The 13,731-nt window shown below is 41.9% G+C and overlaps 1 protein-coding gene across 2 annotated transcripts in view; it reads left to right on the top strand.

Moving 5' to 3' along the window:
- GPN2 (GPN-loop GTPase 2) overlaps positions 1–13,731 on the top strand; it is a 32,007-nt gene that overhangs the window by 3,659 nt on the left and 14,617 nt on the right. Inside the window, exons 2-4 of one of the 2 annotated variants that reach the window (XM_056557411.1) lie at positions 1,330–1,486; positions 3,375–3,535; positions 10,723–10,850. In XM_056557411.1, the coding sequence (XP_056413386.1) occupies positions 1,330–1,486; positions 3,375–3,535; positions 10,723–10,850 (446 nt within the window). The remainder of the gene's footprint in view (positions 1–1,329; positions 1,487–3,374; positions 3,536–10,722; positions 10,851–13,731) is intronic. The other variant, XM_056557412.1, reaches the window with a different exon arrangement.

The following is a 13,731-nucleotide window of genomic DNA, read 5'->3' on the forward strand; positions in this document are numbered from 1 at the left end:
TAAACCCTCCAAAATGTGCACAATTGAGGTTTTCATTAAAATTTCCTCCCTTAAAGAAAATATATTTTTTTGGGTTCGCCGTACATTTTTTGGTAAAATGACAGGTTTCATTACAAAGTACAATTGGTCACGCAAAAAACAAGCCCTTATATGGGTCTGTAGATGGAAATATAAAGGAGTTATGGATTTTAGAAGGCGAAGAGGAAAAAACTAAAACGCAAAAATTGTCCTGGTCCTTAAAGGGGTATTCCAGGCCAAAACTTTTTTTTATATATCAACTAGCTCCGGAAAGTTATACAGATTTGTAAATTACTTCTATTAAAAAAAATCTAAATCCTTCCAATAGTTATTAGCTTCTGAAGTTAAGCTGTTGTTTTCTGTCTAACTGCTCTCTGATGACTCACGTCCCGGGAGCTGTGCAGTTCCTATGGGGATATTCTCCCATCATGCACATCTCCCGTGAGATGACATCATCATTGAGCAGTTAGACAGAAAACTTCAGAAGCGAATAACTATTGGAAGGATTAAGATTTTTTTAATAGAAGTAATTTACAAATCTGTTTAACTTTCCGGAGCCCTCTCTCTCTCTCTCGCCCTCTCTCTCACTCACTCTCTCACTCTCCCATTAACTTAACTGGGGTCTGTTATTTTGCTCTTAAACATTTTTTTCTCTACTTAATCCCTTAAAGGGGTATTCCAGGCAAAATATAAATATAAAAATATATATTTTTTTTATATTTTGCCTGGAATACCCCTTTAAGGGATTAAGTAGAGAAAAACATGTTTAAGAGCAAAATAACAGACCCCAGTTAAGTAAATGGGATTCATAGAAACCAATTGGTGTCTATTGTGTCAGGAACAGACTCTATCATGTCAGCTCTGACGCAGGTGTGAACGAAGCCTTAGCGAAGTGCTTCTTCTCACTCATTTTAGCAGTGAGTGAGGGTCTCGGCACACAAACCCCACAATCAAAATTTTTTGTCTCAAAAACATTTCAAAAAGTTTTTGTTAAGGCACCTTCTCAGTGTACTAGTAGTGCCGGATGAATAGGACTCTTCTATATGGTGTCATAACCCGTAAGTTTGGTATATGAGATCTCACTTGACGGAAATGTTGGTGGTCTCACAAGTCATCATGCACTGACAGAGAAGTAAACAAATAAGATTTGGGAGTATAATAAGTAAATGATTTCATGGGAGTAGTAGGGGGTAATAAATACTTAAACATTCAGACAACCCATTTAATTTGGCACTGCTGCCTTCATAGGTTCCTGTGCGTTGCCTTGTTTTTTTGCATTATGAAATGTTTTTCTCTTTCTGCCTTCTCTAGTTATGTGCCGTACACCTAGTGGATTCCCATTACTGCACAGACCCAGCCAAGTTCATCTCGGTCCTTTGTACATCACTAAGCACAATGCTTCACATAGAGCTTCCTCACATCAACATCCTATCTAAGGTGGATCTCATTGAGCAGTATGGGAGACTAGGTGAGTATGTAGGGAAATTGGGACTTCTGGATGTCCTCTTTACCAGTGCTTGGTTGTCAATAAGTATGACATTGGTAATTGCAATTGCTGGGATTAAAAATCCTAAATGTCACAATTTTGAAGCTGATTTGGAAAACACAACTTTTTTTAATTTCTACTTTTTTTTTTTTTTTTAGAAAAATCTGTTAACCATGTAATTCCACATCAGCTTCATACTCAGTCTATGATGTAGTATTTTTCTATACTGTACATTGAAATGCTGTTTTTTGACATTTCACTTTTTATGTCCATTAGGTGCATTTATTCCTATTTACCTTTCATACGTGATGCAGTTATTTGAATATTGTGTACTACTTTTTTCTATCTCCTTTTATGTACTACAACAGTGATATATAGTAGGTGTACACCAGCATACATTACATATGTACAGGTCTTATAGGGCCATTGGGTAAACTGTTCTGTCCCCATCAGGGTACTACTCACATGTCACCCGCATGCGCTGCCCTCCTCGTCCTGTTTGTTGCGGCCGCCGGCACTGACACTCTATACCAGTGGTCTCCAACCTGCGGACCTCCAGATGTTGCAAAACTAGAACTCCAAGCATGCCTGGACAGCCATTGGCTGTCCGGGCATGCTGGGAGTTGTAGTTTTGCAACATCTGGAGGTCCGCAGGTTGGAGACCACTGCTCTAAACTGTGCTGTATCCCTATGCCCGGGCTGCAAAAAAATAAACCAAATAAACTTTAACTTACCTCCCGTTAGTCCGGCACCGGCCTCACTTGTTTCCTGGGGATGGGAATGTCGGAGAGCCGTCAGCCTATCGCCATCTGCTTCGGCAGGTGATAGGCTGAGCCTTCTGTCATGTAAGAAGCCGGCCAGAGCTCCTTACATGACAGTGAGCTCAGCCTATCACCTGCCGAGGCGGAACATCACTGCGGCCGGTGATAGGCTGACGTCTCTCCAACGTTCCCGTCCACAGCGTAAGGCCGACGTAGGTGCGTTAAAGTTTATTTTGTTTACCTTTTGCAGCCTGGGCATAGGGATACAGCATACAGCATAGAGAGTGTCAGTGCTGGCGGCCGCAACAAACAGGACGAGGAGGGCAGCGCATGCGGGTGATAAGTGAGTTATACCCCGACGGGGATGTGGGCTGATAATTAATATGGGGGGGGGCGGGCTAGGAAATATCATTATATACCGTGGAACCACCAATACTTAAAAAATACCGTGATACACACATTTGGTCATACCGCCCAGCCCTAGGTGACAACATTTACAGCCATGACGGTAAACCAATTGACCCTTATTTTATATGTGTGTATTTGACACATTCTCTGTGTGTATTAAGTGTTGTGCAAGGATTACCCATCAGAGACTGTGGCATAACAAGATTTGTAGTAACATGATAATAGTCAATGCTTTTGAGGCACTCTGTACCTCTTCTTGCTGTGACTCGTGCCTCCAATGTTGCGGGCACTTGTATGATGAATAAATATAATGTAGCACTGGGCACAATAGTAACTTTTCTAAATCCCTTTCATTATGAATTTGGTGCTGGAATACCTTTATCAAGTGCCCGCTCTCCCCGCTGCTACCCTCTGTCTCCAACATGAAACCCTGCATAATGTTATTCTGTGGTTATGGGGTTATGGAGATGGAGCAGGAAGCTCTGTCTCCTAACGCACAGTTATAAGTGGCGGGAAGAACGGGCGCTTGATGAAGGTATTCTTGTGCCAAATTCAAAATGAAAGTGATGTTAGAAAAATGACTATTGTGATCAGTGCTGCACTGCAGTCACTTTTCATAACATTGGAGGTACACTTCAATAAAAAGGTAGACACTATTGATTTGAATGATAGTTTTTATTAAGTAAAAAATGTAATTGCAGCTTTCAACATTGACTACTACACTGAGGTTATGGACCTATCTTATCTGGTTCAACATTTGACTTCTGACCCATTTTTCCGGCGCCACCGAAGTCTACATGAGAAACTTGCAGAGGTCATTCAGGATTATGGGCTGGTGTCATTTATGCCACTAAGCGTTAAGGTAAGAAAGGAAAGATCTCTGTGTCGTATCATTGAAACGTTTGGTTGGTATAGTTTAGTTACCATTTACTGTACATTTTCAGTGCAGGTCTGTTATTTGTTCTTGTATGCAAACATACATTTGCTTTACAAAAAAATGTCTTGTGTAAGTTTTATTTTAGCAACCTACTATGTAAAAGGTCCTCTAGGGTGTATTCACAAGTACAGTATCCTGCAGATTTCAATGTAAACCAAATCACTGAACACCACTTCAAATTCTGCACCTCAAATATGTGCAAGATATTGTGTGTATAGACCCTTAGTGTACATTACTGCATATAGGATATATCTGTATGTTTACAAACAGAAATTTGTGCAACTGAACACTCCCCCCCCCCCCCCCCCCCCCCCTGTAAGGCCTATTCAAATATGTGGGACAGTTAGTCATTCCTGTTAGCAAATCTGCTGCATGTTAATATACCCTAGGGTAAAATCACATTTGGCAAAAATGCTGCAGATTTTTACTGCAGAATCTGCAGCTGAATACAATACTGGGAATATGCATAAGCTGCATAAAAGGATATGTTCACATGGTGAAATGTTCAAAGTTCCCACAGACGACTCTAGGACCGCTCAGAAGTGCTCCCATCTCAGAGGCAATGCACTTCCTTGTGGAATCCACTAGAATATTGATCAGGTTCAATGTTTTTGCACACGTCCGAATCATGATTTCCGCGGCAGATGTTGCTGCCAGGAAATTCTGCCCTGTGAACAGAGCAACAGAATGCCACTGAAATCAATAGGTTGCTGTGGTAAGTCCTTGCAGAAGATTCATGTAGAAGGACATTCTACCGAATATAGCCTAAATGTAAAATACTGTTGCTCTATTCTCAAAGGAGCACTCTGGCACCCCCATTTTTGTGATTGGTCGGGGTCACATTGGTTGGATCCCCATCTCATCTATCCTGTGGATATGCCATGAATTGTAATCTTGGGACAACCGTTATAAAAACTTTTTTTCTGTCAATGGCATTGTTTGAGGGCTTGTTTTTTGCACAACAAGCTTAACTTTTTATTGGTATGTGTTTGGGGTACATAGGACTTTTTTTTATTTTTTTTTATAGAATTTTCTTGGAAAGGCGAGATAAAAAAAAACGAATTCTACAATATTTATTATGACATTCACCTTGCAGCATAAATAACATTTTATCTTTATTCTGCAGGTCTACAATAACAGTGATACCAAATTTATAATATATAAATATTAATGTGTTTTTACTATTTCAATCAAATAACTCACTTAGGATAAACATTTTGTTTTGTTTTCTTACTGCCTACAGATTTTAAGGGGTTATCCACTATAAGGTGATTTAAGTACTTACCTGCCAGACACTACTGCTTTTTGTGAAATGGCTATTTCCTGTTATTCCCAGGATTCCTTGTTTGTAAGTGGGTCACTTTTCTCCCTCCTACACATCAGCCACCCCACTCTTTGCAGCACACCTGAGCTACAGTTCCCTGCAGAGCTTTGGAGAATGAGCCCCACTTCACCCATTAAAGCAGGCAGGCTCTTTTCAACACCTGACTAGTGATGTAATGTCTGGGGCTGCAATGCAACCTGAAAAAAATGGAGATGGCACTCATTTTGTATACTGATATATACTGAAATATTCATCAGGGCAAAGATCGCATAAGAATTGTGAGACCACCATCAAACACAGGTACAGACGCTATATTATGAACTACACTAATTCTACAGCCTCTGTAGCATAGACAGGACTCTGCCCTTTTGCATTCACTTCCAGGCAGTGGAAGAGAGAGGCGGTGTCTGGTAACTATAAAAGAAAGTCTACTAAGCGATTGTCTGAGCTAGTGATTGTGTGTCTGTATACAAGATTAAGTATACGAGTGTAAGTATAAAAGTGAGAGGGACTTAAAATTAAGGGACTTTAAATTCAGGGAGTTTAATTGAAATATTTGATTGTTTTCTTACTGTTAATTTTTGCAATCCCCACATCTAGCATGGCCTCCATGTTGGAAAAGGCAGTCCAGTGTTCATCTTGCACAATGTATGCAATCCTTAAACAGCAGGTTGAGGGTGCATATTGTTGTATGAGATGTGTGCGAGTTGTTCATTTGAAGCCCAGATCCTGGATCTAGAGGAGCAACTGATAACACTGAGACGCATTGACAACTTGGAGAGGAGTCTCCTACTTTCTGAGCAAGTACTCTCTGGGGTAGAGGTGGGGGAGGATAGTGGGACGGAGGTGCAGGACAGTCAGGCAGTTAGCTGGGTTACAGTTAGAAAACGGGGTAGAGGGAAAAGTGTCAGGGAGGCTAGTCCTGAACTGGCACACCCCAACAAGTTTGCCTGGTTGGCAGATGAGGGGGGATCCCATTTCAGAGCTAGCAGTATTGCAGCAGGACTCTGCCTCTGACTGCCAGGGGGGTGTCTGCTCCAGTAAGGAGGGAGGGAGGGAGGAGTGCAGGGCAGACAGGTACTGGTAGTCGGGGACTAAATTATTAGGGGGACAGACAGGGCGATCTGTCACAAAGACCGGGATCGCCGAACAGTGTGTCTTCCTGGTGCTCGAGTTTGGCACATCGCGGATCGGATTGACAGGTTGCTGGGTGGGGCTGGAGAGGACCCAGCAGTCGTGGTACATATTGGCACCAATGACAGAGGTAGGAGGAGTATCCTTAAAAATGATTTCAGGGACTATTTTCTGATATATCACCTGTACCACGAGCCACACTAGAGGCAGCGTGAGATTAGGGAGGTAAACAAGTGGCTCAGAAGCTGGTGTAGGAAGGAAGGGTTTGGGTTCATGGAGAACTGGATTGACTTTGCTGTCGGTTACCGGCTCTACCGTAGGGACGGGCTGCACCTTAATGGGGAGGGTGCAACTGTGCTTGGGGAGAAGATGGCTAGAAGGGTGGAGGAGTGTTTAAACTAGGGACTGGGGGGGTGGGAACCTACAACATAGAGGGGGAAGATAGTGTAGATAGAGAGGGGGGGGCTTATTAATGTACCTGGGGGTGGAGCGGAGGGAGAGGTTAGAATAGTTAATAGGAATAAACATACACCTTTAAATTGCATGTTGACTAATGCCACAAGTCTGACCAATAAAACTGACGAACTGGAGTGGTTGATGTCTGAGGAGAATTATGGAGACTCTGTTGGACTATAGCTGTGACTGAGCGGTCAACATACAGGGTTATAGTGTATTCAGGAAGGATTGGACAAAACGTAAAGGGGGAGGAGTTTGCCTATGTGAAATCGAGTCTAAAGGCCGCACTGCGAGAGGATTATGGGTAGAAATATATGGAGATAAGAATACATTTTTTTGCTATAAGCCACCAAACATAATGGAAGAGGCAGAAGATCAATTATTGAGACAAATAAACAAGGCAGCAAATCAGAATGATGTGATAATAATGGGGGACTTTAACTGTCCTTATATAAACTGGGAGACTGAAACCGGTGAATCTCATAAAGGAAACAGGTTTCTGACTATAGCTAAAGGCAATTATCTGTCCCAAATTGTGCAGGGCCCGACCAGAGGGGGGCGCCCTACTAGACTTAATATTAACCAGCAGACCTGACAGAGTAACTAATGTGCAAGTAGAAGGACACCTAGAAATAGTGATCATAATATAATACATTATAACTTGTTCTTCATTAAGGGAATAAGGGAGGGGCCACAAAAACAATGAACTTTAATAAGGCAATTGTTCAACTCAATGGGGGACATGTATCATTATTTGTGTATGGTAGAAGCATTTTACCCCTTTTCCCGAATTCTAAATTATGTGCAGAAGCGCTAAATTTATCAATCAAGTGCAATGAGCTTCATAAATTGCGGGTAAATATAGTAATCTCCTAAATCCACTCTTTGGAAAATAGAATCAATGATTTAGAGCATCTTGCTACGTTAAGTCCAAGATGGCTTATATTTGCGCAAAAAAAACAGCTCTTGCGGCAAAATTTTTGGTGTAAAAAAAAAAAAGTACGCAGTTAATAAATCCATGTATACTATAGATGTCACTCCAAGGTACCCTGATTCAGCCACATCTGGAGGACATGCTCTACCAAAACGTGCGCAAAAAAAGGGCTTGCGCAAAATTCTGCGCAAAAAAATACACACAAAACAGGGGTAAAATCTTTGATACATGTCCCCCAATGAGCAACACAGAGAAGCCCTTAAAGGGGTATTCCAGGATTTTTTTTTTATTTGACTATGCTACAGGGGATGTAAAGTTAGTGTAGTTCATAATATAGTGTCTGTACCTGTGTGTGACGGTTTTCTCACAATTCTTCTTCTGTGATTTTCACCCCAATATTTATTTTTAACAACATACAAAATGACTTGTCTCAGGTTGCAATGCGGCCTAGACCTGACTCGCTAGTCCGCTGATGACGGAGCCTGGCTGCTTCAATGGGTGGAGCGATCGCTTGGTGGGAGAGAGATCAGTCTGCAACTAATGCAACAGCTGTAGGCACCCTGATTGAAAACCACAGGTCTTTTGAATGGATGCAGCTAATTTATGTTTCAATGGGTGGGGTGGCTGATGTGTGGGAGGGAGGAAAATGGAATGATGGGATTTGTTGTAAAAAAAAAAAAAAAAATCAAACAGGAAATACCATTTCACCAAAAGCTAGCCACAGTGTTATGGTAATCTCACAACATAGCCATTTAGCCCCAAGACAAGCTCAGATCCTTCCTAAGCATGTCAATTACTGTCTGCCAGGTACGTACTAAAATCACCTTATGGTGGATAACCCCTTAAACAATATAAATTGGGATAATGTCCTCAAAAACAAGAATACTGACACTAAATGGGAGACTTAAAAAAATATCTTAAATTCAAATGGTTAGAAATAAAAGAAAACCTAAATGGATGAATAAAAATGTTAAGGGGGCAATAAACGACAAAAATAAAGCATTTAAACTACTAAAACAGGACGGCAGTGGAGAAGCATTAAAAAGCTATAGAGAAAAGTGTAAGAAATGTAAAACACAGATAAAAGCCGCAAAAAATAGAGACAGAAAGACTCATTGCTAAAGAGAGTAAAACTAACCCCAAAATGTTTTTTAACTATATAAATAGCAAAAAGGTTAAAGAAAGTGTGGGCCTTTATAAAATGTTGAGGAATAAATTATAAACGGGGATCATGAAAAAGCAAATATACTAAACAAATTATTCTCCACTGCATTCACCGAGGAAAATGAAATGCCAGGTGAAATACAGTGTGATAAGGTAAACTCCCCAGTACAGGTCACCTGTCTAACCCAGGAAGAAGTACAGTGCCACCTACAAAAAAATCTAAATAGAAAATCACCAGGTCCAGATGGCATTCACCCCGTGTGCTAAAGGAAGCAAGTAATGTAATAGACAGATCCCTATTTTTAATATCTTGGGATTCTATAGTAACAGGGACTGTCCCCAGGACTGGTGCATGGCAGATGTGGTGCCAATATTTAAAAAGGGAACAAAAGGTGACCCCGGGAATTATAGGCCTGTTAGTTTAACCTCCGTTGTATGTAAATTGTTTCAGGGTTTTCTAAGAGATGCTATTTTGGAATATATTGATAAAAATAAATGTATGACACCATATCAGCATGGCTTTATGAGGGATCGGTCCTGTCAGACTAACCTGATCAGCTTTTATGAGGAGGTGAGCTCACGCTGGACTAGAGGGAATCGGTGGATGTTGTATATCTTGAATTTTCCAAAGCATTTGATACGGTGCCACATAAAAGGTTGGTGCATAAAATGAGAGGGATTGGGCTGGGGGAGTAACTGGCTCAGTGATAGGAAACAGAGGGTGGTTATTAATGGTACTTATTCTGATTGGGTGACTGTTACTAGTGGGGTACCACAGGGGTCCGTCTTGGGTCCTGTCCTATTTAATATATTTATTAATGGCCTTGTAGAGGGGTTGAATAGTAAAGTAGCAATCTTTGCAGATGATACTAAACTCTGTAAAGTGGTAAACACAATAGAGGACAGTGCACTGTTACAAATGGATCTGGATAGGTTGGAGGTTTGGGCTGGGAAGTGGCAGATGAGGTTCAACACTGATAAATGTAAGGTAATGCACATGGGGAGGAAAAATCCAGGCTGGGATTATGTATTAAATGGGAGTACACTTGGGATGACTGATGTGGAAAAGGACTTAAAAGTCTTAGCTTATAGTAAATTATCTGTTGTGACCAGTATCGGGCAGCTGCTGCCAAGGCAAATAAAAATAATGGGGTGCATCAATAGGGGCATAGATGCCCACGACAAGGAAATAATTCTACCACTGTACAAATCACTAGTCAGACCACACATAGAATACTGTGTACATTACTGGGCACCAGTGTACAAGAAAGATATAGTGGAGCTGGAGAGGGTTCAAAGATGGGGAATGGGAGGACTACAATACCCGCAAAGATTATCGGGCTTAGGGGCGATTAAGGCTTAGGGGAGACCTAATAACTATGTATAAATATATCAGGGGGTAGTACAGAGATCTCTCCCATGATCTATTTATACCCAGGACTGTATCCATAACAAGGGGACATCCTCTACGTCTAGAGGACAGAAGTTTTCTACACCAGCACAGACTGGGATTCTTTTCTGTAATAGCAGTGAAACTGGAACGCTCTACCAGAGGGAGGTGGTCATGGTGAACTCTGTAAAAGGGGTCTGGATGCATTCTTGTAGAGTAATAACATTGCTGGTTATGTATACTAGATTTATAGGGACAGAACATTGATCCAGGGATTTATTCTGATGCCATATTTGGAGTCCGGAAGGAATTTTTACCTCTAGCATGAGGGTTTTTTGCCTTGCTTTGGATCAACTCAGTAGGGACTCATTAGGGTTATAGGTTGAACTTGATGGACTCTGGTCTTTTTTTTCAACCTTATGAACTCTCTTACTAGTCAAATAAAAAAAATAACAATAAAACTGGAATACCCCTTTTAGACGTTGATCGCTAGGAGCCAGGGAGTAAAGCATGTTACCACTCACTTATCCCCTCTCATTCTCCTGCATATCCCACAAAAGTTTTTTTTCAAATGACACGGACACTTTGATACTAAGGCATAAATAAGGGCACAACCTTGGGGCAAATCTGAAATTTTATTTTATTCCAAATTGTGCACCTTTTAAAATAATTTTGGGACAATTCATTCAAATGTTTTTTTTTTTACCTAGGATGAAGAAAGTTTGAAGAGGGTCTTGGCAGCTGTGGACAAAGCAAGTGGCTCTTGCTTTGGGGAGAACTATACATCACTTGGAAATCTTATGTCTGTAGCAGTAGGAGCAGATTTCCATTTCACATCGTATCCTTTTTGTACAAGTCCAAACGGCCTTAGACATTAGATTTCACTTTTATGTTAAAAAAAAGAAAGCAACACTGAAATATGGTAGCACGCCAAGATATAATCTGTATAATCTTTATTACACAAAAGAAAGAGATCCTATATACGCACTGTGCTCCAGGCTCTTTGTAAGCCATAATTGTAATTGGTTTTAAACATGTCCCTGTTATATGTTCACAGTGTGTATATAGGATATCTTATGTGTAATAAAGATTATACAGATTATATTTTGGTGTGCTACCCTATTTCAGTGTTGCCTTCTTGAACATAATGTGGTCTTTTATCATTGAGTAGCACCCATATTTATAGTTTGGATTGGATTGTGTCCCCCCCCCCCTCACACACACACACAAACACACCCCCACCCCCTCCTTCTCCATGAGATTTCACTTGGTATCCGTTTTAGAATGCTTGACACTGACCTGAGGCATCAAAATAACATAACGCTTTAAGTTTTCCACCTACAGACCTATATGCGCTACCAATTTTACATTGTAATGGCATCAATTATTTCACCACAAAATCTATGGCAAAACCCAAAAAAAAATTGTGGGACAAAATTGAGGAGAAAAGAAAACAAAACTCCATTTTGTTATTTTTTTGCGGCTTCTGTTTCTGTACAGTGCACCTTTCGGTAAAAATTACACCTTAAAGAGTACCTGTCATCATCTAAACTTTCCCTGATCCCCCTTCCCATCTGTCCCTTTATCTAACTATGTCTATCCCTGTGTTTATTGAGGTTTAAAACGCTGTGGAAATACCTTTTTTCATCCCTCTTCATTAGCTCAGAAGCACTGTCTTTCTGAGGGGTGGAAGGAGGCGGGTCCCGGCAGGTATGATGTCACATGAAGCCTGGCTGGAACTCTGCTTCTGCCAGTCTTCCTGTATGCTGCTCTCCCTCTGCAGCAGTGTTTCCCAACCTAGGTACCTCCAGCTGTTGCAAAACTACAACTCCCAGCATGCCCAGACAGCCAACAGCTGTCCGGGCATGCTGGGAGTTGTAGTTTTGCAACAGCTTGAGGCACCCTGGTTGGGAAACACTGCTCTGCAGTGTGCATACAGACTAAGTACAAGGGAGAGACGGCAGCCTATCTCTCTCTCTCCTGTGTCTCTCTGCACTAAAAAGTCAATGCTGAGAACCAGGGGCTGAGGGAGCAATTACAGAGGGTACTGACAGGTACTCTTTAACTTTGTGCACGAAGATTTGTACATTTAAAAATGTCCTCTTCTGACTCCTATAACTTTTTTTTTTTCTTTTTCCGTATACGGGGATGTGTGAGGGCTCCTTTTTTGTGCTGTGATCTCTAGTTTTTATTGGTACCATTTTTGTTTTGATGGGACTTTTTGATCGCTTTTTATAATATTTTAAACAAATTTTTTAGGGTATACAAAATGACAAAAAATATGCAATCTTGGACTTTGGTATTTTTTTGTTTACGTATACAACATTGACCGTGCAGTTTAATTAACATTACTTTTTATAGTTCGGACATTTACGCACGCGGCGATACCACATATGTTTTTCATTTCGTCGTCATGACAGCACCACCATGAGATTATCCCCTGTAGCTCTAATAGGAAACACAGAGAGGTTAAATAGGCCCCTCCCCATCCACCCCTCAGTGTTTTCTGTTCCTAGGAGCAAACAAGGAGAGTGAGGTTCTTACCTCTGGTGGGCTGGTTTCTGCTCCGGACAGGGCTGCCACGTAGCGGGGGCTTCTGTCATGCTGGCATCTCAGTGACGTCGCGCCTGCTGGGGAAGTCTGCTTCCGGCAGAGTTACACGTACGAGCAGAAGATGAGCCATTTGTAAGGTAGAATTATTATTATTATTATTTTTTTTTTTTTAAGGCAGGGAGGGGGTAGGGATAGATGAGCAATAGGTAGGGACAGAAAAAAAATTACAGATGGTGGGAGCTAGTCTTTAAACACAAATGAAACTCCAAGTCAATCACACTTCTGTGAAATCACACTGTCCACTCAGGAAGCAACACTGATTGTCAATCAGTTTCACATGCTGTTGTGCAAATGGAACAGACAACAGGTGGACAATATAGGCAATTAGCAAGGCACCCCCAATAAAGGAGTGGTTCTGCAGGTGGTGACCACAGACCCCTTCTCAGTTCCTATGCTTCCTGGCTGATGATTTTGTCATTTTTGAATGCTGTCGGTGCTTTCACTCTAGTGGTAGCATGAGACAGAGTCTACAACCCACACAAGTGGCTCAGGTAGTGCAGTTCATCCAGGATGGCACATCAATGCGAGCTGTGGCAAGAAGGTTTGCTGTGTCTCTCAGCGTAGTGTCCAGAGCATGGAGGCGCTACCAGGAGACAGGACAGTACATCAGGAGACGTGGAGGAGGCTGTAGGAGGGCAACAACCCAGCAGCAGGACTGCTACCTCTGCCTTTGTGCAAGGAGGAGCACTGCCAGAGCCCTGCAAAATGACCTCCAGCAGGCCACAAATGTGCATGTGTCCACTCAAACGGTCAGAAACAGACTCTATGAGGGCCCAACGTCCACAGGTAGGGGTTATGCTTACAGCCCAACACCGTGCAGGATGTTTGGCATTTGCCAGAGAACACCAAGATTGGCAAATTTGCCACTGGCGCCCTGTGCTCTTCTCAGATGAAAGCAGGTTCATACTGAGCACATGTGACAGACGTGACAGAGTCTGGAGCAGCCGCCGGTAACGTTCTTCTGCCGGCAACATCCTCCAGCATGACCGGTTTGGCGGTGGTCAGTAATGGTGTAGGGTGGAATTTCTTTGGGGGGGCCGCACAGCTCTCCATGTGCTTGCCAGAGGTAGCCTGATTGCCATTAGGTACAGAGATGAGATCCTCAG

Source organism: Hyla sarda, chromosome 2, assembly GCF_029499605.1.
Source record: "Hyla sarda isolate aHylSar1 chromosome 2, aHylSar1.hap1, whole genome shotgun sequence".
In the NCBI taxonomy this organism is placed as follows: domain Eukaryota; kingdom Metazoa; phylum Chordata; class Amphibia; order Anura; family Hylidae; genus Hyla; species Hyla sarda.